This window comes from Anopheles arabiensis, chromosome X (assembly GCF_016920715.1).
Source record: "Anopheles arabiensis isolate DONGOLA chromosome X, AaraD3, whole genome shotgun sequence".
NCBI lineage: Eukaryota > Metazoa > Arthropoda > Insecta > Diptera > Culicidae > Anopheles > Anopheles arabiensis.
In genome coordinates, this window is record NC_053519.1 from 12,394,114 (window position 1) to 12,421,086 (window position 26,973).

Here is a 26,973-nt window from a genome sequence, read left to right on the forward strand (position 1 = left end):
GTATTTCTAATACAACGTAAGTTAGTAAATTTAGTAAGAGCTCTTTGTGCAAGCTAGTGATTCTTTTTGAGAAAACTCCTGTCAGCTATACTTTGCAGTTGAAGCTTGCTTCGTTTCAGTGAAGAATGTTCCGCAAATGACAACCTGGAATTGATTAATTATGTTTTGTCTATAGTAGCGCAGCACTTGTTGCAATAGTTTTATCCCGGCATTCGAAACGGCATGCTTTTTAAACTGCACGCCGACTGGCCGGAGGGAGTAGAATGTAATTGAGTTCTCGAACCATCCGGTTCCTGCGTTGGATCATTACCATCGATGACCTGTTTAGTGCGGGTTGCCATAGTGATATCTGCTCCACACCTGTCGTCTCTTGCAGCTTATCTTTTATTTGCTGTGGCATTTGCTTACTCAATCCAACGCTTTGGACGGGCGTGCGTGCGGATGTTTGTCGCCGGTGTGATGAGCTTGAAGAAAATATGATTTCCCCAGCAGCACCGCGAAGTACGCGGAAAGTGCAAACCGTTCTGGATAGTGCCGGCGGCAGCTCTAGAACGAAAATAATTGCCTCATCGGTCTTGAGGGTGCCTACCGGCTGCCTACGGTTGCGCTGTTGTTATGCAAGTCTTAATCAGTTCGAAAACAATCATCCGAACCATTCAGTGAGATTGTTTATCTTTACCGCGAGTACATAAGGCAAAACGGAAGAAGTTGTAGTGGTAGTCGGCTGTAAGAGTTGCGTGAAGAACGATCAGAAGGATAAAACTGTTCTGGAGAATAGAGTTCATATAGTCTGAAGTGTTTAAGATGAAGTGACGTAGAATTAGTGATTTTGGTGTACAATTTGAATTGCATCTTGTACACTGTTTTAGAGCCAGGTGACTTTTTTCCTCTATTCGGACCATTTCATAACCCCGCATTGGTCAGGTCAATCGACACGCTAGAAAAATATTTTGCAGAAACGCGGTAAGATAAGGAATTCTAATGCTTAACTAAACATCTAAAAGTGCTTGCTAACACGCGATTTTAAATAATCTAAATCAATTTTGTTATAATGTCATCCGCCATCAAATATTAGGTCATACTCTGGTGTATTAATGTATTGTACTGTGTTATCTTGTCGTCGTGGTGTTTAAATCCCAGGCCTAGAACGGAAAATCTATTCAACCATTTTAGTGTTTTTACATTGCTACAAGGATAAGTGTACTAAATGTGGCTATAGCACCAATTATGTCTATTTGCATTCTAAAACCACGGATAGATTTTTCATTTCAAATATGACCATTTTACAACATTTGTGCTTCATTAGTTCCGTGATGGCAACTTCTGTTTGTTAAATATCACCCTTTTAAAATGTGATGCCAAGATTTTTGGTATCTCTTACCAGGTATTTTGCTAAGAGTAGGACTGCATAATATTAGTGATTTTGAAGTAACTAACCATAGTTTTTTTTTTCTCAACATCATCGTTTTAGTGCAAAATATTAGTTATTTAACGACTACACATCAAAATTTACCAAAATTTAATCGAAAATATGCTTTTTTCCGTGTATCCATAATCGGTAAAACTAACCTTCGGTGCACCAAATATTGCAGTATACTATGGATGCTTTGTTGACAACTGTCGTTTTGATCGTAGTGGGTAGTTTACAACTAGTTTGGTCGTAGAACTAATCAGATTTCTCGTGCTTATGTTCGCAATCTAAAGGTTTATTATGTGTTTTCATACAAGCATCATTCATTTTTTAAGTTTTTCGAATCAGTAATCATTCAAGTTTTCGAATCAGTAATCAGTGGAACAATTAGTGGAATGTAATCGAATCAGTTTCGACAAAATAATGCAGTCTTGAATGACTTTCATACGAAGAAAGCGAAATCTGAAGCCGCTCGTGTCGCCTTATTGCCAAATGCGCTTTTGCTTTTTCCCTGATCGTTAGTTAGGGCTAGTCTTGGTCCGCAGTATCTTGGCCAGAAGATAGTTGAACTATGGCTACGATTCTTTATTCAAACAGATTCCAACAGACCACCCTGATTGCCTGTACTCCTCTTCGTATTGCACTGAAACGGTAGCTGTCTTCGGTGTAGCTTCCAGGTAATATGAAGGATTGTGTAAATATCCACGAGTTTTAGAATACAGCCACAATTGATACAGCTATGGCGAATTGCTAGGAGCACTATAGCCAGAATTGGTACCTTGAGATGCAATTTTGAATTGATTTTTTCAAGTATTTTGATATCCACTGAGTGAAAATAAAAAATACTCTCATGTTTTACACATTGTAGGCTACAAGAAAACATGAAGACTTTTGAAATTTTACTTAGTACTTATGTTAACATGGGTAAAATCGGTATTTTGATGACATATTACAGCCATAATTGATACACATACCCTAATCCGTTTTATAGAATTAGAATTAGAATTTACTTAGAACAATGTAGCAAATAATACGTATCCGTATCCGTGTTATCTTGCTTTTGAGCGAACACGAACTTTTAAAGCTCCGTGAAAGCTTGTACAGCGGTCAGTGCAGTTTTGAGCTTTGTGGGTATTTTTTTACTCTTTTGCGTATCATTTTAACAATGTTAGTACTAGTGTTGCGTAAATCTGATTCAGATTCAATGTTTAAGATGTTGGGGATGTCGTTTGGTGAGATCGCGCAGATTAACTATTTTGCAAATCATACATCTCTAAAGATTCATAAATCTCTGGAGATATATGAATTTTAATGAATTTATTATTCTTTTTGATTCATGAATCTTTGAAGATTAATATAACTTTCGAGATTCATAAATCCTTGGAGATTCATGAATCTTTGAAGAGTCGATTTGAGATTCGAATCACTCATCACTGAGGATTCATATGAATGAATGTCATCGAAAGAGTCATGAAACCCAACACTAGTTAGTTCCCCATGTCCGTAGATGTTCGTGCCATGGTTTTGTGTCTCGTATGGACCAAGTCTTCGATGCGTACATAGATAGCCTACTCCATTAGTAACTTAAGGCCCTATCACTTTGCGGATTCGGAGGAATGAAATTCATTCGATATAACGAATGATCGATACAAAATTGTCATCTTAAATAGAAAAACATTTTACATAAAATACCGTGTCTCACTCTTTCTAGTTTGAATGCTAATTTGAAAAATCAAACTAAGCGTGCACTTACAGTAGTTTCTATCACTGTATAGCATAGGATTGAATTGATACAATACACAAGCGTCTGGAAGTAAGTGACCCACTGCTTGATTGCCGTTTGACACCCGCTACCTAAGCTGCCCCCCCCGCTCAGCACCCTTCATGTCTTCGGCCGGATTGTACGATCGCGTAGCCGAAACTCTCAAGCTCAAACGACCTTTTCCCCCTTTAGTGGCAGCGACATCTGCCGATTGCTTTCCGGTACCACCGGAGAGCTTTTTTTCCCCGTAGGGATGGGGATTTTCCGCGGGATGTGTCGGGAACAACGAGCTAATTTGGAAAGCAAACAATCGCAAATTCTGGAATGTTGGCAGCTGTGACCCACCTCTCCATCTCCTCGCTCTCTCTCTCTCTCTCTTTGCCCGTGGACAATGAGTACAATGGTAAAGCGGAGATGTCCCAGCGTGGATAATTAATTGTTGGTTCCCGTTTCCGGTTGGTTACTTTGTTTAGTCTACGCGACACACGGCCAACTTCCTTTGCTTTAGCAAAAGATTAAGACGAAGTAAAAACGCACACACACACACACACACATACACCCATCACAGGATCCTCCCGTATCGGCAGAGCGAAGGCTCCCGGTTAGTTGCGCTGCACGGATATCGCGGTTCGCACAGTGCCAGTGCCGGTCAGGGCGACTGCGCACTGCTCGGCACGGGCGTTCGCTCGCTCCCCGGGATGCAACTCTCCTGCCAGGCTGGCTGGCTGGCTCACTGGCTCGCTCGTTATGTAAGTGGCGCCCAAAAACTGCACGACGCTCTCGGATGCTGGGCTGTGAGAGGCTGTGGCTGGCTGTGAGAGCCGAGAGAGAGAGAGAACCGGCCAGATGCCGAACGGCGGATGCGCCGCGATTATGTGTGAGGACGAGATGAAAATCTGCTCCTGGCTCGCGGATGCCACCAGTTACAGATGTACCGTTCGCGTGATTGGCTGCACCGCAGGCCAGGTCTGGTAGTGTTCGGTGGTGAACGGCCAACGGGGAGGGGGTGGATTGGAGGGAGGGGCGCGTGCGACGAGAGTCGTACGCCAACGAAAAAAAATTAAACCCATCACCACCACCCTTTCGTAGAGATCACTCCTCATTCCACACACACACACACCCGCCCACACCTTCCCTTTTCTTCCAAAATCCTTGTGTACTCGTCAAAGGAACACCAACGGGTAGGGTTTCCGGTGCAGGGTTGGGACCATACGCGTTGGCCACGGCAGCTTTGTCTGCGGCTGGAGTTCCGGCGCTGGACCGCTCACCAACCAACAACTGCACGCCCATCAAGCGCATCGATCAACACGCGGCGGAAATGCTTAATCGCGTTCGGACGAAAGCACTTGCCAACGACGCAATTTGCCCCCCTACAGTAGCAGCAGCAGCAGCAGCAGCAATAGTGAGCAGGCTGGCCGAGGCTCTGCTTGTGTGTGTGTGTGTGTGTGTGTGTGTGTAATTGCGTTTGCGTGCGTGATAATGCCGTTGGTGTGCAAAAAGAACTCACCGAACAGGAAAGAAAAACACACACGCACGCACGTCGTGATTCTTGAGCCACCGTGTGCAACCCACTGGGACGAAAAAAAAAAACAAGAAGAAGAAACAAAACGCAAAAAAAGGGTGTAGGCAGCCACGGAAAAAAAACCACGGTGCACACCTACACGTACGCGGGCGGGCGGGATATACGCAGTACCGAAAAGCTGTGAAAATTAAGCTTTTGGTTCAGTGTGTGTGTGTGTGTGCCGCGGCATGTTGAAGTTAGTGTAAATGTACACGTTTGTGAAGGGGTTTTTTTTTTTTTGGGTGCATTCCCGATTTTCTTTGCCAAAAATGGGAGGATGCCTTAATCCTACTTCTATGTATGTGTGTCGCCATGTATGTGTCGCCGACATATGTGTCGACCCTTTTCGACCCACTGTACCGTGTGTGTGTGTGTGTGTGTCAGTGTGTGTGTGTGTCATTCGGGCAAAGCGAGTGACTTTATAGGGCGTGGGCGACTACATGCTGGATTGATGAAGGGGTAGTAGAGGGTGAGGAGTGGGGAGAAGGATCACAGTGGAGGGGTATGGAGGGCCGAAAGTCGTCCGGACGTGTATATTTGAATCTTCTCAAAACGCATATATACAGCGACCTCAGCTACATATACATATGTATAGTCGATGGGCATAACGCCTCCAGATCTTTCTACACTCCTCGCTCTCTCTTTGTCTCTCTCTCTCTCTCTTTCTCTCTCTTTTTTTCTCTTACTCTCTCTTTGTGTAAGCTCCCACTCCCATCCCCTCCCTCTCTGCCTACCCCATCACCGCCAACCCCTTTTACCCCATCAAACGGTCCATATCAAAGTGTCACCATTTTCGCAATCGCATTCAACTCCATTCATTTCTCCATCTTTGTGCTTTTTTTTCTTTGCGGTTTTTTTTCGAAATGGCAGATTTTTTTGAAGACTCAAAGTGTAACCGACAGTGTGTGTGCTCGCATCATGAGTAAGGGCTATAAGAGAAGATGCTAAACCAGTGACCGCCCAGGCTTGCCGCGTGACCTGTGACCGCGGACATTGTGCTGTGTGTACGTGTGCGTGCGTGTGTGTGTGAAAAGAAGCTTGTGTGTGTGTGTGTGCTGGTGTTTTGTGTTTCCCTCCAATCGGTCGCCGCAAAATCTTATCCTCCCCCTTCCCGAACCAACAAACAAACGAGAAAACACACAAAACACACAAAAAAACCCCCGAACCTGTATGATAACTTAACACCAGCCTAACCTCAACCATGTATCAAGAGCAATGCTTGCGGGCGCGGACGGACGAAGAAGCAGATGCAACGGCAGGAGCGGCAGCAGCAGCAACGGTAGCGCCCCCATCATCGATTAGCTTGGCCGCGTGTGCACCGGTGCGGGTGCGTTGCCCACCCTAGGAGGGCGACCGGCAGGGTTTCGACGGGCAGGACCACCGCGGACCACCGCGGACACGGAAACTTCCGACAGCGTCAAACTTAGCAGCGCTTCACAAACGCGGTGCCGCTTAACTTTTTAAATCTCTGAACGCCCCCCCCCAACCCCCCCACACTCCAAAGTGCTGTTCCCGTCTCCTTGTTTCCTCCACTTTTCGGGCACCGCCCCACCGCGAGGGGGGAAAAGGATCGAGTTTTGTCGGAGAGCGAAAAAAAGGAAGAAAAAAAAAAACAGTTTCCGAAGAACAGTTCAGTGCCACAAACTTGCCCAAGCACTTGCCCAAGAGACTTGGACGCGAAACAAAGCGAAGCCGTAAAAACCTGGCCCAGTATGCCCCAGGCGTTGGCTTATTACTGGATGTAAAAAAAAAAAAAAAAAAACAAAAAACAAAAACCAAAAAATCGTGTGTGCGTGATTGTGAGGCAGCCAAGTGTCGTTTGCTTCCTAGCCAAACTTACTGAATCGAATCGTTCAGCGGACTGTGAGGTGTTGTTTGGTTTTGCGCCTGCGGAAACTCCCCCACAAACACACACCGAGCGGGTCCGCGCTGGGGCGGAGGGGCGTGAGCTGCACGGCAGCGTTGGACGGTTCCGGCAGGCGAGCCGGAGCCGGAGGAACATCATACGCCACCGGGCGGTACAGGATGGTGGTGGTGGCGGCGGCGGCGGAATCGCGCCGGAACCGGGGCAGTGGCCGGTCGCACCGCTGTCTGGTCGCGCTGGCCGGGTTCGGCGTGCGGCTGGGCCTGATCGTACCCCTGCTGACGGTACCGCTCTTCCTGGGCATCGGTAAGTTTTTACGGGTGAGGGAGACAGGGTCACATATGGAGGGGGTCAGCAAACAGCTGCTGGATGGCGTTATTCCACTAGGGACTTGGGAAGCGAGTGGAGTTCCCCCCAATAGACAGCTTAGCATATGGTAGACAGAGGGAAGGAAAATGTTCATCGTTGGGGCAAGAAAGGCGTTAGGGCGTAAGGTCATAAGGGCATAGCGTCAGGAAACAAATCAGGCAAGAGACTCCATACGGGAGCTAATCTCCGGACTAGATTTGGAGAAGAAGAAAAAAGAACCTGTGCCGTAGAGAACTACGCTTTTACCCGTTCGCACGCGAAGCACACCCAGGGGCACACCTTGAAAGCAAACAGACCACCGAAGAAGACGTGGCAATGCTGTGGGGAGAGACGCGCAGGAACCAACCAGCAATTTCGCAGTAACCAACGCAGAAAAAGGCCTGCAAACGGTGCAACGGGTGGAGGAGGCGCGGAAAGGCGAGGAGGTATTGCAAAACCGTGGGTCGGGAAAACAATAATGGTTTGAATATTGGACTTCGATTTCAATCAAATAAACCCCCTGTCTGCCTTCTGCTGCCTCCCCCTCCAACGCATCCCGCAATCCAGCAACGCTCCGTTCCATGAATGAGCGAGCAGCAAGCTGGCTGCAAAATTGATACAAAAGAAGAGGGCAGCACGGAGTGGCGGGAAGAGGGTGGAAAGGATGCGAACGCGATTAGACGCCGAGATGAGAGAGCCGAGAGAGCGGTCGGAGAGCGAACGGGGTGAGCTTAAACGCGACACTCACAAGACACGCCGGAGGCTGAGTAGATAAGGGCAAGCACTCGCAGCAGCCGAGAGCTGGCGAGCGCTCGAGCACCAAAGCTCTCGCGCGACCTCTTAAAATCAATAAACAGCTTTTTTCCAGTGCGAAGCTCTGCTCGCGCTGCGTGTGCGTCGTGCGGAGACTCGCTCTCTCTCTCTCTCACACAACCTCACACGCCCGTTCGCTCGAAAATGGGCGAAATTTTTGGGAACTTTATGAGCAAAAGATTTCGAAACCAAATCAGCACGCAGTGACGATGAACTGTGCGCAAGCGCAGACATCCCCCCTCCCACCCCCGGGTACTCCCCCAACCCTAAAAACGTTCCATTCATCAAAACAGCGATGGGTGTAATCTGTCCTTGAAAACCGAACGGGAGGGGATCAAAGGGAAAGGAGGAGTAGGGGAGAGGAATGGTGGTTTAGGTAGTGGACTTTTTCGAAAGACGCCCCAACGGTTAGGCGAACGCCATCCGATGGCCACGGTGGCGTTTGCTGTATGGGCCAATTTGAGGTTAAGTTTTTCCTGAATGCTGCTGAATGTCTGAATGACTTTACCCGGGGCGATGACGGGGCTTCCGATATCGGGACACGGGCGTACCAGATTGTCGATGAACATGCTGTAGTACAATTTTCATTCTATTTTTCTCTCACCCACCCACACACACACACAAAATCCTTCCCTAGCGCACGGTGAGGAGCAGACGACGGAGATCACGTCGGAGGGCGTCGGGCACTACGGCGGCAAGTCGGAGCAGTCGGGGCCGCCGGGGCCGAACCAGCTCGGCGCGGCCTGGCAGATATTCGGCTCGAACTCGATGCGGCAGCCGGGGGGCGAGGGCCGGGTCGTCAAGACGAAGCCGCGCAAACCGAAACCCTACCAGAAGGACATCCGGCCGCAGCTGCCGCCGGGCAAGATCATGATGGCGCCGCCCCGGCGGCGCACCTTCCACCAGGCGACCCAGTACCCGAAGAACGCCTCGGTCGCGATCGACCGTAGCGCGGGGCTGTCGCACCACCCGATCGGGAGCCACGCGGCCGGTGGCAATGTGTACGGCTCGATGTCGCACTACGACACGGTGTACGGCATACGGGGGGTCGAGCGGCGCGACAACGATGGCTTCCGGCCGTTCGAGCGGTACGGGCCGAGCGCACACCTGGGCCACTACCACATCCACCCGGACGACGACATCTTCCGGCCGGACGAGGAGCTGCTGATGGAGTCGGGCGGTGGCGGCGGTGGAGCGGGTGCCGCCGGCAAGGCGGACGGGCTGGCCGGGATCGAGAGCTGCGACATCAAGTGCGAGCCGCGCGAGTTCACCTGCGACAAGAGCTGCGCCTGCATCCACATGGATCTGCACTGCGACGGGCAGGCGGACTGCGTGCTGACCGAGGACGAGCAGAACTGCGAGATAGTGCACCAGCGGCTGGCCCAGCAGATCAAGGACAACTGCGAGACGAGCGGCACGCACGTGATCTGCGCGACCACGCACACCTGCATCTCGCGCGACTGGCTGTGCGACGGGGACGACGACTGCGGCGACTACACGGACGAGACGCACTGCGGCAACCGGCACGACTGCACCGAGGAGAAGTTCGAGTGCCAGAACGGGATGTGCATACCGCGCGACTGGGTGTGCGACGGCGACAACGACTGCAACGACCTGTCGGACGAGAAGAACTGTACCAAACAGTAAGTAGTGGCCGTTGCGGAGGAGGTTGCGACTGCGTGGAAGGGGGGGGGGGGGGGGGGGTGGAGAGCGGTTTGAATTGCAAGTGGAGCAGGGGCTTCAAGGGCGGCTCATCAAGCTCATCAACTCTGTTTGATTTAATTAATTAGAGCCATCTGCTGGTGGTATGCCATATTACGGCTAGATGAAATCGTCCGTAGGACCTGAGCTGTTGAGAGTGTTTCCCCGGAAAAGGCTCAACTGCATGGGCCTAAGGTGCTCCGGACGCCCGAAGTAACTGCACGGTAAATCCCGGCCGCCTAGTTACAGGTTCGCTATCCTTATCAAACAATACCTGACATGGAAAATAAAACCTTGGAAGGTCAAACCGACGACCCAGACGACCCAAGACTAGTCGAAGTTGCACTGGGCGGGACTGAAATTCCAAACAGGAAGACTCCTATTTCTGACAATGCACTTCAAACAAACGTAAGCACTGCAGCTGGACGTGCACCTGCACCAGCTTGATTTAATTAATTAACACAATTGCCAACAATTGCCAGTGTGCCAACTGTGTGCTTGTGATGTCCTGGAAAGCATACATCTTACGGCTTCCAGGGAGTTTAGGAGTTTGGAGCGAACATTCATTACCCCGACCGTGAACTTGAACTAGTTGCCTTCATTAGTGCTCGGCACTCGGCAATCGAGACCTGGGCTGGAAATTGTTTGCTACCATTTCGCCCTGCCTCCCCCGCGGGTGGGCCCTAACCCGCTTAACCCGTGAACACCTTCTGCTAGCTTCACCCAGGGAATGCCTAGCGCGTAGGCCTGGGTGTTCTTGTTAATTGGGAAGGCTTAATGGCGCGTTTCAATTTAACGATGTTTACCCCGCTGCGCTGCCTAATGAGCTGCTTTTGAAGTGTGCATCCGCTGCTCTCTGCCATTCCCCCCATCCCCTTCATCATGTTTCCCACCATACCCTTAACCTCCCTTCTCCGCCGCAGGTGTACGCGGGACGAGTTCCGGTGCAAGGATGGGTCCTGCATCTCGGCCTCGTTCCAGTGCGACGGCGAGACGGACTGCATCGACGAGTCGGACGAGGCGAACTGCGACCGGCCGATGCAGAGCTGCCCGGAGGGCGAGTTCAAGTGCAAGGGCGCCCTGGGCGGTATGGGCGGCCCGGGCGGCCGCTGCGTCCTGATGCGGTTCCGGTGCGACGGCGACAACGACTGCGGCGACTGGAGCGACGAGGAGAACTGTGCGAAGAAGCAGGTCGACTGCATGATCAACGAGTTCAAGTGCGATGATGGCGACTGCATACCGCTGCAGTGGCGCTGCGACGACAAGCAGGACTGCAACAATGGCGAGGACGAGAAGAACTGCCCGGTGGATCGGATCGCCGGGCGGACCTGCTCGCCGGACGAGTACACGTGCAAGGATGGCCGCTGCATACTGGTAAGCTTTGTTTAAGGGTGTTTTTTTGTGTATGTGACAACGGCAGCGTGGACTATGTATGTTTAGAGCTACTCTGGATGAATCCAAATGCGTCCAGACGACTCCGAATCATCACAGATGACTTCAAATAGTTCTTGTAAAGTGATTCCGAGCGATAAGAATAGGTTGGATACGTCGGGACGATTTTGGAGTTCACATCACTCCGCACGACTCCAGGTGACTCGTAATGGTTTCAGACGACTCCGAATAGTTTTGGTTGCGTGAGTTTTACTGAATTGAATTTCGTAGCGTCGGAACAGCACTAGATGAGTCTGAATTGTTCATTGAGTTTGCTGTGCTCCCCCGTCGCCTTATGCCGAACTGGGGATCGCTGTCGAAAACCCTCTTGGTGGGGCATGAGTGGTGGGGCATCCTCATGACATGCTCCAACCATCGTATCCTGCCAGCCTTCACCACCGTCAGGATGCTCGGTCCGCCGTACAGCTCAGCAAGCTCTTGGTAATCCTTCTCCTCCACGCTCCATGCTTGAACACACCGCCAAAGATGGTCCGGAGGATGCGTCGCTCAAACACGCCCAGAGCGTTTGCATCCTCCGCTCGGATGGTCCAGGACTCGTGTCCGTAGAGGACCACCGGGCGAATCAATGTGCGATATATCTCACATTTCGTGCGGGCTTGAAGTCTTCTGATTTCGCTGCCGATGTCGTTGTCCGAAGTAACGACCGTCCCGAGATAGCAAAACTCCTTTACTACCCCGAGACTGTCGACTAATACACTGCTTCCCAGATGGTCTGAGTCACCGGCAAGCATGTACTTCGTCTTCGTTGCATTGATTCTCAATCCAATTCTTGCTGCTTCGCGTTTGAGCCGGGTGTACGCCTCACACACATTCGCTGTTGTCTTGCCGATGATGTCGATGTCATCCGCGAAGCCAAGACATTGGAGAGACCGGTAGAGGATTGTGCCACGGTTGTCGTTGTCTAGCCCTGCGCCTCGAATGACATCTTCCAGGGCGTTGTTGAAGAGCCAGTACTTCAGGTTGAACACATAAGACTTCAAATGACAGACGCCTTGGAATGATTCTAGCTGAATGACACTGTTCAACACGCTGTGCCGAGCTCAGAATGCTTGTCCCTCGTTTCGTTTCGTGTTCTGGAGCTGCTTGATGAGTATATGCCTTATTTGTCTACCTTTCTGTAGCGATCCTGGGTGTGTGACGGTTCGGCCGACTGTCGGCGCGGCGAGGACGAGCAGGACTGCGACATCAAGTGTGAGCTGAACCAGTTCCTGTGTCCCTCGGGCAGCCGTAATAGTACGCGCGATTCGTAAGTACCCCAAAGCCACAAGTCCAACTAGCCTTCCGAAAAGGGGCATCTAACGCGGACGGTCGATTTTTGCCCCGATTTTGCAGCAGCGTGTGCATCAACCAGAAGCATGTGTGCGACGGCCACACCGACTGTGCGAACGGCGAGGACGAGATGCGCTGCCCGATCGTGCACCCGTGCGGGGCCCACTCGCGCTGCGAGCAGCTCTGCATCACGGCGTACAGCGGCCGGGAGGAGTGCATGTGCCGGCCGGGCTACCTGCTCCACGGCAACGGCTACAACTGCACCGACATCGACGAGTGCAGCATCACGAGCAATCCGGTCTGCTCGCAGGAGTGTCTGAACGTGGCGGGCAGCTTCCGGTGCTCCTGCCAGCCCGGCTACGTGCTGCGGCCGGACCAGCGCACCTGCAAGGCGGTCGGCGGCTCGGTGAAGCTGCTGATGGCGAACCGGGCCGACATACGGCAGGTGTCGCTCAGCAACAACCAGTACACGTCGATCGCGAAGGGCCTGCCGAACGCGATCGCGCTCGACTACCACTACCGGCAGGATCTGCTGTTCTGGACGGACGTGTCGATCGACGTGATCAAGCGGTCGCACCTGAACGGGAGCGGCGTGCGGGACGTCATCAAGTGGGGGCTGGAGTCGCCGGGCGGGCTGGCAGTGGACTGGATACACGATCTGCTGTTCTGGACGGATTCGGGCACGCGCCGCGTCGAGGTGTCGACGCTCGACGGCCAGATGCGGGCGGTGATTGCGGCGAGCGATCTGGACAAGCCGCGCGCGATCGCGGTCCATCCGGGCCGGGCGCTGGTGTTCTGGACCGACTGGGGCACGGCGCCGAAGATCGAGCGCGCGTTCATGGACGGGTCCGACCGGCAGACGATCATCGCGGAGGCCATCTTCTGGCCGAACGGGCTCACGATCGACTACACCAGCAGCCGGATCTACTGGGCGGACGCGAAGCACGTGATCGAGAGCGCCAACTTTGACGGGCGGGCGAGGCGCAAAATCCTCAGCAACAACCTGCCGCACCCGTTCGCGCTCGCCCTGTTCGAGGACTCGATGTACTGGACGGACTGGCACACGAAAACCATCTCGACCGCGAGCAAGGTGAACGGGCGCGGCTTCCGCGTCGTGCACGAGGGGCTCCACTTCCCGATGGGCATCCAGAGCTACCATCCGTCCCGCCAGCCCGACTTCACCAACCGGTGCGCGGCGGACAAGAGCGGCCGCAAGGGGGGCTGCTCGCACCTGTGCCTGCCGGCCCGGACGCACCGCCGCTGCGCCTGCCCGATCGGGCTGACGCTGCGCCCGGACCAGAAGACCTGCTCGACCGTGCCGGACAAGCTGCTGCTGATCGCGCGCAAGAAGGACGTCCGGGTGCGGCAGCTCGATGCGGCCAACCCGGTCGACATGGTGCTGCCGCTGGACGGCATCAAGTCGACCGTCGCCGTCGACTGGTGCAGCCGCACGAACGTCATCTACTGGACGGACGTCGGCAAGAGCATGATCAGCCGGGCGTTCATCAACGGCAGCCAGCAGGAGGCGATCGTGAAGGCGAACCTGATCTCGCCCGCCGGTCTCGCCCTCGACTGGGTGACGGACAAGATCTACTGGACGGATCCGGGCACGAACCGCATCGAGGCGGCGACGACCGACGGGCGCCAGCGGGCACTGCTGATCTGGGAGCGGCTGGACAAACCGCGCGACATTGTGGTGCACCCGGGCGAGGGCTACATGTTCTGGTCGGACTGGGGCTCGAACCCGCTGATCGAGCGGGCCGGCATGGACGGTACCGGCCGGTTCACGCTCGTGTCGGAGAATCTGCAGTGGCCGAACGGGCTGGCGCTGGACGTGGACAAGCAGCGGCTGTACTTCCTGGACGGCGGTACGAAGTCGCTCGAGTACGTCAACTACGACGGCACCGGGCGCAACCGGCTCATCACCGAGGGGCTGAAGCACCCGTTCGGGCTGGACGTGTACGAGAAGCGCGTCTACTGGACGGACTGGGACACGCACAGCATCCAGGTGGCGAACATGTACAACGGGCACGACCGGCGCACGATACTCGCGAACAACACCGACCTGATGGACATACGCGTGTTTCACCGGAACAGGCGCGACTCGCGCAACCCGTGCGCCCACAAGAACGGTGGCTGCTCCTACATCTGTCTGCTCAACCCGACCAGCTACAGCTGTGCCTGCCCGATCGGTATCCAGCTGAAGGTAAGGCGTTGCCAGTCGGGGTGGGTTAACGCGCCAAGCAGTTGCTCTAATCATTCATTTGTCTTTTGCTTTTCCTTTCCTTTTCCCCTCCTTGGCGGGCACCAGGACAATGGTAAAACGTGCAAGAGCGGCCCCTCCAACTATCTGGTGTTTGCGCACCGCACCGAGGTGCGGCAGGTGTCGCTCGACAGTGACTATCAGATCGATGTGGTGCTGCCGCTGCCCCCGATCTCGAACGTGGTCACGCTGGACGTCGATCGGCGCACCGGCGAGATCTACTGGGCGGACACGATCGAGGACGTGATCATGCGCTCCACGCCGGACGGCATGCGCATCAAGCAGATCTACAGCGAGAGCATGACCAGCGTGGACGGGCTCGTGATCGACTCGATCGGGCGCAAGGTAAGCGAGCGCGCTGGAACTCCCGCTGGGGGCCTAAGCCATTAAGCCGACTAAACTCTCCCCCTCTCCCCCCGATTTCCAGCTGTACTGGACCGACGCCGGACGGAAGGTGCTGGAGGTGAGCGACCTGGAGGAGGGCATACGCAGTGCGCTGGTGTGGAAGGATCTGGAGCAGCCGCGCGGCATCGCGCTCGACTACGAGTCGGGCTACCTGTTCTGGTCGGACTGGGGCGCCAACCCGCGCATCGAGCGGGCCGACATGGACGGCGAGAACCGGGTCGATCTGATCACGGAGGGGCTCGGCTGGCCGAACGGGCTGGCCGTCGACCGGGCGGCCAAGCGGATCTACTGGGCCGACGCACAGATGAAGACGATCGAGTCGTGCACGCTGAGCGGCGGGGCGCGCACCAAGGTGGTGGAAAATTTGCCCCACCCGTACGCGCTCGCCGTCACCGGGCGCACCATCTACTGGACGGACTGGATCACGAAGGCGCTCCACTCGGTGCCGAAGGGCAACCCGGCCCACATCCGGAACGTCACGCACGGGCTGGAGGGCCTGATGGATGTGAAGGTGGTGCAGGAGGACGAGGAGCGCCATCTGGAGAATGTGTGCGGGGCGGGCAACGGGGGCTGCTCGCACCTGTGCCTGCGCAATCCGACCGGCTACTCGTGCAAATGTCCGACCGGGCTGACGATGCGGGAAGGCAGCACGACCGACTGCAAAACCCTGCCGGACGTAAGTAGTCAGAGTGTTCGTCACAGTTTGTTATGTTGCTTTTATTATTATCTTTGCCATCCTTTGTTTCAACTGGTTTATTAATTAGCTCGTGTTATTCAAAGAGGTACTATTTGTGTATTGATGTAGCTAGGACGATATGTGACTCAAAAGGTTCGATAGTTCATTATCTCTACATCCAGTTAGATTTATGCTTATAATTTTTGTCTTGAACCACTACTCTATTATAAGCAGTGCTGCAAAATGTCATGAGTATCACGAGAATTTCACCAACAAAAACAATGAACATATCCGTGGTAGCTTGATGCTCATTGCTGAATTCTTCAGTGAACGTGATACTCTGACTGACAAGCTTAGCTTAATGCCGGCCCAAGCATAATCATGTTTTTTTCTGACTGTGAACAGTGCTGCCAAATGCCACTGTTTCAGTCATCAACACTCATAACTGAAATGAAGCTCAAATCAGATCACGTACACAACTGAGATGATCAGTGACGATACTCAAACAGTTGGAGAATCAATCACATGTTTGGTGACATTTAGTTTAGCACAAAACTTTTGGTCACTCATATGGTCACGATATTTTTGTCGGCGATAATCATGACATTCTTGGAATAAACTTGGCGGGGGTTGTGGGTTGTGACAACAAAATGAGCATGCTATCTCCATCTAACTGTTTTGATTATCTGTCCGGTCAAACAGAGCGTGAAAACATGCTCATTTTGTTTCTTGGAACCTCTCGCACCGCATATATCGCGATAATCATCGACTGAAAATGTCGCGACCAAGTGACTGACCAAGAGTTGGTTGCACACAATGTCACCAAGCATGTGATGGTCGCACCAACTGTTTGAGGCTCGCCTCTGATCGTCACAGTAGAGCTCGTGACGCTGACATGATTTTGTTTCAGTCGGAATTTGTCATGACTATGTCAGTGACATTTTGCAAAACTGATCACAGCATAAAAAAGTCGTGACATAGTGACTGACCAAACGACGATCGCAAACATGTCATGAGCATATATTGTTCACACCAATCATTCTGAGTATCACCTCTGATTATCACAATTGAGTACGTGATGCTGATATGGATTTTTTTGCAGTCAGATTTTTTTATGACATCGACAGTGACATTTTGCAGCACTGATTACAAGTTGCTAGGACCACTTAACGTTCAGGAGGCTTGATAAAATATCTATCTTTAGTTTAAGTCTCTTTCTGGTTTGCAATTATCGTTGCCAAATTGTGAACTGGCTTCAGCTGCTGCGCCCACTAATACTGGAGAACATATTATTTACTGTTTGTTTCGTTAGTCAACATCCTGATACTAACGTGTTAGTTTTGGATGTTGTGTGTAGTAGTGGTGGGAGCTCGGAATCGAACCTACCCGATTCCGATTCTGTGATCGGAATCACTTTCGGAGCCGATTCCGATTCCAGAGTCGATTTCGGAGTTGACTCCGGAGCCGATTCCGGAGCCGATTCCAGAGATGCCAAAACTGACTCCCTTTGGAAGCCGATTCTAATTTAGGAGCCAATTCCGATTCGAGAGCCAATTTCGTTTCCGGAACCGATTCTAATTACGGATTCGATTCCGGAACCGATTCCGATTCCCTAGTCGATACCGGAATCAATTCTGGAGCCGATTTCGGAAACAATTCCGAAGTCGATTCAGATTCCGGAAACTGATTCCGGACCTACTATCCGGAATCGATTCCAGAATACTGCGGAGCTAGCCGGAATCGATTCCAACAAAAACTTCATTTTTCCCATCACTAGTGTGACATATCGCATTTCTGACTTGTACCCAACTGTATCGAGAAGAAACATGATAATGACATGACACCTGGAAGTAAGCAACGTACAGAGTTAATCTGCCTTAACTGAACTGTAAAGACATTCCCCTTTTAAAACACTTTGCTTTGTAAGAACAGACGATTTTTCTGGCGTCTAGGCTCTAAAACCCACGTTAAAGGACACAATCCCCAGGAACAAATAACGTAGCAAACAGTCTGGAGTAGTAGGAAGTTGATCTTAGAGATAATCTCCTGGAATCATAAGAATGTCCTCCACAGAGCAAGCACTACTCTCCCCAACAAGAACTCACTGCGCAAAAGGGTCCGGTGCGTTCAACGAAACGAGAGTAATGAACATGTCAGCTATTGTGACTAATAGGCAATGCAAAGAAATTGGAAAAGAACGAACAAAACAGCAGAAAGAGTCATTTACTGATTTGGAAGCTGTCCAGACATTCCTAGACAAGAATAATTATTGATTCTTACTGGTACGATGGAGCAAAGAGGCCTTACCTGAGAAGGCCAAACACTCAATGCGTCCTCCGCACTGGGAAAGATCTTTACGACTTCTTTCAATCACGATTAGGGATAGATTTTCTCCATTCGTGACGTGTATAAAATACATGAATGCTTTCAGTTAGTGCATTAAAATGAAATGAAATAATACAACCAACATCTCTCCCACACATCTCTTCACAAACAGGAGTACCTGCTGATAGCACTGCGCTCGGGCATTGGGCGCATCTCGCTCGACACGCCGGACCTGTTCGATGTGGTGCTGCCAATCGAGGGCGTGCACGGTGCAGTCGTGCTAGACTACCACTTCGACAGCATGTACGTGTTCTACGCCGACGTGAACGTGGACGCGATCCGGCGCGTCAACATGCACAACTACTCCGACACGCAGGTGATCGTATCGAGCGGGCTGAACACCCCGAACGGCATCGCGGTCGACTGGCTCGCAGACAACCTGTACTGGACGGACACGGCCCTGAAGAAGATCGAGGTCGCCCGACTGGACGGCTCGTGCCGGAAGGCCATTCTGACCGACGGGCTGGACGATCCGCGCTCGATCATCCTCTATCCGAAGCGGGGCTTCGTCTTCTGGGCCGACTGGGGCCAAACGCCCAAGATCGAGCGGGCGTACATGGACGGGTCCGAGCGGCGCAGCATAGTCGACTTCGAGCTCGGCTTCCCGACCGGCCTGGCCATCGACTTCGACGCGAAGAAGCTGTACTGGGCGGACGCACTGCAGGATCGGATCGAGCTGTGCGACTTCGACGGGCGCCGGCGCCAGCAGGTGGTGTCGCACGCGACCCATCCGTTCGGTTTCACGCTCACCGCGACGCACCTGTACTGGACCGACTGGTACAACAAGTCGGTACTGCGCGCACCGAAGCACAGCGTGTCGAGCGTCGAGGTGGCGCGGTTCAGCTTGCGCGGTGCGCTCGAGATACGGGCCGTGTCGGGGCAGCGGCAACCGCACGACTGGAACCCGTGCCGCAGCGACAACGGTGGCTGCTCGCACCTGTGCCTGTACGCCGAGACGCGGTACGTGTGCGGCTGCCCGGACATACCGGACGCGCATCACTGCGACCCCGAGCCGGCCATCCTCGTGGCGATGAAGCCGAACGACGAGATGCTGTCGGCGAGCGAGGAGAAACCGCCCCACTCGAACGGCTCGATCGTGCTGAGCAGCAGCCGAATGCACGCGCAGCTAGTCATCATAGCGACCGCCATCTTGGCCGGGCTGCTTATCATCGTCATCATCGCCATCTTAGGTAATTCGGACGCGTAATTTCAAACAGCGGCAGGAGTTCAAGCTAGACTAGCAGACAGCGCACATTTTTTCGCACAGACACTCTAGTGATGGGTAGATTCAGCTTTTGTGGTGCAGGGAGATATGCGATATGCATGCAAATCGAGATGATTTTTGGACGATTCTAGTCGAATTCTGAACGGTTCTAGACGAATTTGGTACAATTTAGTACGAATTCTGGATGGTTTTGGACGATTACTGACGATTGTGGATAAATTATAGCGAGACCAAGAACGAGTTCAGACGAGTTAAGACCTTTTTCGATGAATATGCAGGGTTGGGCTCGTCTCCCGGTTTATTCATCGTATCCCATAGATTGTTGGTTCGTTTCCATAATTTATTGGTATCGTCCGAGTGGATATCAATACAATTGGACCAAAAAAATTTGGAAAACGGCAAAAAAATCGTGGGAACGCACCAAAAAAATATGGGAACCCATCAAAAATTGATGGGAAACCAACTAATAAATCGTGGGAAAACCTGTAAGTGCCATATAAATGAATCCGGCATGACTCCGGATGTCTCGAGACTAGTCCATATGACTCATCCGGAAACATCTTCCAGCGTCCGTGATAGTCCAGTCATCCAGAGTCATTCGGATTCTTCCGGAACCATCCAGGCGCGTTTGTCAGATTCGTCGAGGTTGGTCAAGAATTCCCGAATCAAATCGGGAATCTCCTGATTCGTAACCAGATTCAAGATTTCAAATGCTGAGGTCGGAAAAGATCCTCGATTCCATTGCGTGATCACCCATCACTAACACCCACGCACGCACGCACTCACATACACTCCTCCGCTACGCCTATCGCTTGGGCTTGGATGACTGGTAAAACTTGGAATATTGTGATGTGATGTGCTTTCACCTTTCCAGTGCTGATTGTCAACTCGAAACGCAAGCAGAGTAAGAAAAGCTCGCGCAGTGCCAGCGACGTGCTGACCTTTACCAACCCGAACTACAACGGCATCGAGGGTCTCTGCCAGACCGGCGATTCCGGCTCGTCGCGCAACACCATCTGGAAGCGGCTGAAGTACGATCGGGCACAGGTCAGTTGTTTTTTTTTTTTTTTTTGGCGTCACAGCCTGAAGTAGTCTGAAGAACCTGAACTAATCCCTCGTCTTCACTTCCCAAACAGGAGCGTGTTTTTGAGGAGAAGTATCTGGGCGTCCAGCATCACGGCACCAGCAACGGTAGCTACCTAGCGTCGACGCCCACGTCCCAGATAACACCGGTGTCGGCTGTTCTGCCCGTCTAAAGCGCTCTAAGCTGTTTGGGGGCATGCCAGTCCTTGTGGGTGTATAGTTCCTGCTGTTCGCACGAGGCGATTCATTGACGATACCCGAATTCCGAACACATCCAAGGGCAGACTGAGGACGAGCGGCATGGACAAAGGGGTTGTTTTTACTCTCCTTCCCGCCGGCATCTCCTCCTGCAGTTCTGCTACTAGCGAGGAAGACAAACAAAAAACAAAAACCACACACATATATATATATATATATATATATATATATATATATATATATATATATATATATAAGAGAACAGAGTCCTGAGAGGAAAACGGAACACGAACCTTAAACTGCTCAAGCAAGAATGTTATATACATTACAGACTGGGACACAAATTGGGAATGTTATGACTATTACAGGCAGCTAAATCACAACATCGTTAAATCGAAAAGAGAGAAAGAAACAAAAACACACACACACACATTAAAGAACTTTACAGAATATTAAGATAACATTTCAATTTAATGAAATATTCTATAGCGTTTGCAACGCAGCAGCAACTCGCTGGTAGATGGTATCCCCAGGCAGTGGCCTTTGGGGAGCCTGGATGGGAGGAAATGTACTGGAAAAGCTGTGAGCTAAAATACATACCGGTGGTCCGGCACCGTTTCCGTTTGATACTTCCGTTTGAAGCGTTGCATACACCCATACATATGCGTAAACATGCTGTGAACTATCCCGGTGGTGGCGAAAGAGATAAAAATATAGATGAAAAGAGAAAAAGAGAGAGAGAGAGAGAGAGAGAGAGAGAGAGAGAGGGGGGGGACAGGGAGAGAGAGAGAGAGCACCACCGACAAAACAAACCATAAAGCAAACGATTCCATTACACGTTTGTCAGACAACACATCTTTGCCCACATCGGGCCATCTTTTCCACCTACGCTCGGTTCACTGTATCCATTCAAAGAAGAAAAAAAAAGAAGAAGAAAAAGATGTTGATGATGTTTAGCAGAAATGCACAAACCAATACTGACAGAGATTGCGGAACTCCTAAAAGCAGATCTTTTGCTCCAGCAAGAAGCTGTCGTCTTAATATCTTCGTGCGTGTGTGCGTGCGTGGCTGTGTAAATACACCCACCCATACGCACACGCACAATCAACGCAAACAGGCAAAGACATTCGGGCAGCAATCACCGCCTGGTTGGATGTTGAGGATGAATGGGGTCCTACGCGAACCCGTTTTAGAAGCTAAATTTGTATATTTGTAGGTGATCTGTACACGTGTACTGTGTGTTTTCAATTCATTCTGCATGAATTTGTATCTAAGGAAGATAAAAAACGTAGGACGACGAAGAAGAGGAAGAATACATGATACCATACCACGAAATGAAGAGAAAGAGGAAGAAAAAAAAGCAACAAACCATACAAATAAAGCAAACAAACAAGGGCAACGAGATTGTAGTGGTAGAAGGCGAGGGCGAACTTGATACGACTATATAGGAGGCTGTGTTGTGTACCAATCTGACGTGTGGGTGCGCGTGTGTGTGTGAGTGACGGTTCTAGTCGCGAACGTTACTTAGCAAGCGCTTGCACTCTGCCTGCTAGACGTCAGCGTACGTCAGACTGTTGGATCTGTACAGTGGAGAGGGCCGCATCGCCTGTTGTCCCCGTGCGTCGGTGGCTCCGGACCGCGGGACCAACGTAAGAGGTGGTGTGTTAACATCCAACGTCTTTAAATTCGGTTGTTAATCAGTGGATGTGTCTATAATCGTACACACTCACACACAGACACACCCCCGCGGCAGCTCAAAACTCATAACTCGAGTGGCAAACGCATGTTGTGCTCCGAGGTGTACTACGTTATTAGTAGCGATACAGTAGAGCGACAGCCCAGGCCGCCAGAGCCGCTGCTCGAGCCTGAGCAAACAAAACAGACAAACCGAACAAAAATGGGGTGGGGCCGACACTCAGACAGCCGCAGCCGAAGTTTGGCCATCGGATGCGGTCGCTCCGGTCGCTCGCAGGACGGCGTTACTGGCGTTCTTCGTTCAGTTCTACTCAAAAGCACACCTGTTTTCGAATCTACCAAGCGCTGCTCTGTTTAGCATGTTGAGACTATTGACTGATTATAGCGATGTATGTATCTAGTTTAACCGGACGACGATGTTGGGAGGGGCGGGCTGTGCAAGGGATGGTTTGAAGCAAACCAACGCCACCCAGTGGACGCGGTCGGAACGATTAGTGAAAGGGGACGAACGAAGCTTTACGAATTCTTGGTGGATTCTTTGGGGTGATCGGGTCCTCGGTGCACCGACCTTGGACGATTGGCTGGAGCTGGGCACATGGAGTTTAAAGTTTTTGTTGTTTTGTCGGGATTTAGGGATACCGAGGGGGATATCAAAACCCAAAACACTGCTCATACCTCCCCTCCCCCGCTGTTGGCGACCGAACGTTTTGCCGCGTGGTTTGGTGTGCCCGTTTGTTGGGGTCCTACACGACAGGGGGAAGGAGAGATTGAAACAAACAACACAAAGAAATTAAGAAAAGCCAAGCAAATACGAAACAAACTTATTTGTAAATACTGTGTACTACAAGGGCAACACACACACAACCACACATGCACATATTACACTTTACACATACAAACAGAGCAACATGGCGAGATTGTCATCGGAGTAGTGTGTGGACGTGCAGCAAACAGCACAGTGGCTTGACAGTGCAACAATGTGCCAAAACATCGAATTGGATCGGTTGCAATCAACACGTAAGACTCGCGCACTTGGGGACAGCTGCGCGAAAACTTGCGGGGCCCAGTCTAGCTCCAACTTTCTGTGGGTACACTCAGCGGTAGCTTCCTCGCATGCATTGCAGCCTGCTGGGTGGAAGTGGACAGTCTGTGTCGGTGGTCCGTTTGCACTGCTTACGGCGCCGGAGGCTCATGAAGGTTGTGCAAAACAACCTGGAACGCTGTGAGCAGATGCATCACGGGCAGCAACCGGCAGATGTACTGTCGCCTACCAGTGCGCTGCGTTTGCTGCGTGCTACAGCCGAGTGTCTCCTTAGGCCCGCGAGTTTCCGAGCCGTCTCCGAAGGCGTGTGCGAATGCGTTAAAGAATGCGAAAGAGAAGCAAAAACAACCCATAAACAAGTTGAAGACAGTGTGAAGGAAAACAATTCAACATCACTTTCCCAAATATTCAAAAAAAAAATGCATAATGGTTGCACGACTGTTTTGCCGCTCACGCTAACACATCGTAAGCGATACTCACCCCCGGGACAGCTCGACCGGTCTGCTTGCTAACTGTCTACACAAAAAAAAAACGGAAAACAGGCAAAAGTACACAATACAATCTCTGTCAAAGGAGCAAACAAACGATGCATCACAGTGTTGCATTGCGAGTAACTAAAAAACTTTACGGTACTTGAAACACAGGGCAATACATTCTAATCGGACTCGGTGTCTATCGTTTCCATAGCTGTGCGCGTGTTTGACAAGATGGGCGGCAGAGGCCAACCCCCCCAAGCAAGCCCCTACGCTCCCGCAAAGCAAACCGTTGCTGCGGCAAACTTGGCACCAGCTTGGTGCCCTCAATCGAAGGGGCTCTACATTGAGGCTCACACTACCGGGGGCCAGGTTTGACCCCACCCCGAACGGTTTACGGATGCGCTTTAAGGGGCGTTTGTTGATTGTTGCAAAAAGAAGAAGCAAAAAAAAAAACTCATTTGCCTCATCGTTCATACAAGCTGTTTCGAACGTGTTACTTTTCTCTTGCCTCAAGACCTGAACTGGAACAGCGGCAGTTATTACTTGGTACTTAGCGTCACGCTAAACGTCAAGTTTAAGATAAAACAATATAAATAACGTAAACACTACAAACAAAAAAACAAAACCAAAAGAAGAGACGGGCTGTTTGCGATGCTACATTGCGAGCGATCGGGGAGGGAAGGGCAACATAAACAAAGCAAAACAAAAACACAGCAGCAAAAGCGCATGCATTTCTTGCAGGTTTTTGAATCCGCGAAACGCATCATCAGAATGCGCGTTTTAGTGCAGCCGTACCGTGGGAGGTGCGGAAATTTTTATGTTTGTTTGTGTGCTGAGAGTAGAGAGTCGGGGGGGCAGCAACACAGCAACACAAATGCATGTTTTGCTCGGGAAATTTACGATAGGGTTGGTAAGCGTCGGTGACGCTCTGCCGCTGTACAGGGCAACGGTAGAAGTGCGCTCGGGGCAATCACGCTCAATGGCTCTAGAGGGGTTCGCCGCATCCGTCACTTCGATTGTTGCCCGCTGCATGTGCATGTACGGCTAATGCGCCGCGGGGGGGACAAAGTGTTGGAGTATTTTATTAATTGATTTGGTTGTGTTTGTTTTTTTACGGACACAGTTTATGATATCATCGGGAAGGTTACAAATCGGCCGTCCCAGTTTATACATGTAAAAACAAAATTAAAAAAAAACACAAACACACACACACACACACACAAAAAAGCCGCAGGCGTTACATAAAGGCAACGGGGGGAGAAATCCATTGGAAGGGTCGCGTTGGGTATGCGAACGAATCTCGCGGAGTGAAATTTGCGCAAGGCTCTACAAATTTTACTATCGCCGAGATATTCGCAGGGGGGGGGGGGGTATATGACAACAACAACAACAACAACAACAAAAACACTCACATACACTCTGAGATTTAGTATAAGCAAAATGCTCGGGATGGGGTAGAAAGAATGAGAGAAAGAGCGAAAGAGAGCAAAAGAGAGAGAAACCATAGTGTAGAGCGTTCCAAATGCTACAACAGTAAATGAATTATGATGTAAAACGGATGTGAATAATTTATTACCTACCTTATATAGTGTTATAAGGATAATACAAGTTTTGGCAGGGTTATAGACAAACAAACAAAAAAAAAACTGGCTTGTGAACAAAAACAAAATGGGGGAGACCGAGGAAAGCCGCAACGCTTCGTTCGGATCTCTTGTTTGATGCTCATTTTAAACATTATTTGTAGGGTATATCTTAGGAGGTCCAGTTAAAGTGGACAGTAAGGATCATCTACGCAATGCATTTAACGGAAGGAAGAAAAAAAAAGACAGTACAGTACGTATGATTTTTGCTAACACACAGTGTGAACACAATACAACATAACACTGCACCAGTCGGTGCAAAGCAAACAGAACAAACCTACACAACACACACACACACACACACACATGAGAGATTTCGCGATGTGAAACGAAGGAAAAAGCGTTCCAACCGTAAGTACACGAACCAGGTGCATGCTAATGCCGTTCGGATGCGGTTTGGAAAGGCAAAACTAAACACACACATTCACACACAAACACAATAACACAAACACAGATTCACATTTACAAGCGAGTGAAACAGAGAGAATCGAAGAATGATATAATGGTTGAATGAGAGGCGGTACCGCGCATCTAACGTAAGATTGATTGTGAATGAGGAAGTATAAAACATTTGATAACCTCGAAGAGGGCATAGCAAGAGCGTAGCAAACAAAACGAGCAGCAACACACACAAAAAAAACGAAGACGAGTCAAACGAAACACAAACAAACACACATGAAGGTCAGTGAGTCTAACTCGCAAATGATTCAGATGATATTTATATTTTTAAAAAGAAAAACCAAACAAAAAAGTGAATAGTCCTGCATTTACTAGGAACAAAAGAAGAAAAAATGTCGTTTAAACTACAAAAAAAAAGCACAGCATGCGGAATGGTGAAAATGCCGTTTGGCGTGGACAGAGTGGAGCAGATTGAACAGATTGGTAGAGCGAGAAAGCGAGGGAAACGGCGAAAACAATTGAGCGGACACGAGCAAATAAAAGGGGGAAAAAAGGTAAGGGGTGGAAGAAAACAGTTCTCAAATCAATGTATATTAGGAATTTAACAAGACAAACCAAAACCGGAAAGCAAATCACAAAAAAAAACAACACCATACACAATACAGACACACACGTACACATGAATACAAACAAACAAGTGCAAGCAAATCGAAGCAACAACACAACAACAAAAAAAACAAGATGAGAAAATATGTTAAGGTATTCTGACACACCAATCAGCTCAACTAAAAGCAACTGGATGACAGGGGAAAACAAAGGGAAACGAACCTGCCATCAAACACACGGAAGCAAAACTACAACAAAAATAAGGTACGTGAATGGAATGAGCTAGCAAACGAGTGACGAAACACAAGCAAGCAAACAAGCGAACAAACAATAAACTAGATGATGTGAAATGGACAAATTGGACAAACAGAAACACAAACGATGAGCAAAGAAAAAAAAAGAATACGAGGGATATTGAAGCGATGTACGCTGCAGCAGCAGCAGCAGCAGGCCGGCATGGCGGTGGCCGAGCATTTGACAGTGACACACAACAACAAAAACCCCCCAATTAACACAGAACACAGCTGGTAGCTAGCGGCCGTAACGTAACCCTATCTACAACCAGTCAGTTTTAAAAGGGCTGTTAAGTTCCATATCCTTGTTGGGCGTCACGCGGTGTTTGCGACTAATTTAATTGAGCAAACCAAAACGGTATTCACTACCACGTGGTGGTCTGGTTCTGGTTGTGAGGCGCAAGGC

General features: G+C 50.6%; 1 protein-coding gene across 4 annotated transcripts; it reads left to right on the forward strand.

Annotated features, from left to right (window-relative positions):
* Window positions 1-4,100: 4,100 nt before the first annotated feature.
* Window positions 4,101-26,674, forward strand: LOC120906624 (low-density lipoprotein receptor-related protein 4). Of its 4 annotated transcripts, none has more exons than XM_040318423.1 (11): window positions 4,101-4,139; window positions 5,605-6,904; window positions 8,397-9,402; window positions 10,384-10,834; window positions 12,034-12,158; window positions 12,245-14,387; window positions 14,493-14,789; window positions 14,872-15,525; window positions 18,023-19,100; window positions 20,010-20,182; window positions 20,272-26,674. In XM_040318423.1, the coding sequence occupies exons 2-11, from the start codon at window positions 6,760-6,762 to the stop codon at window positions 20,389-20,391; spliced, it is 6,192 nt and encodes a 2,063-aa protein (XP_040174357.1). In that variant the 5' UTR covers window positions 4,101-4,139; window positions 5,605-6,759; the 3' UTR covers window positions 20,392-26,674. The 4 variants fall into 4 exon arrangements, with proteins under 4 accessions (XP_040174357.1, XP_040174359.1, XP_040174360.1 ...); XM_040318425.1 differs by having other exon boundaries at window positions 12,248-14,387; XM_040318424.1 differs by having other exon boundaries at window positions 4,121-4,144.
* Window positions 26,675-26,973: the final 299 nt, after the last annotated feature.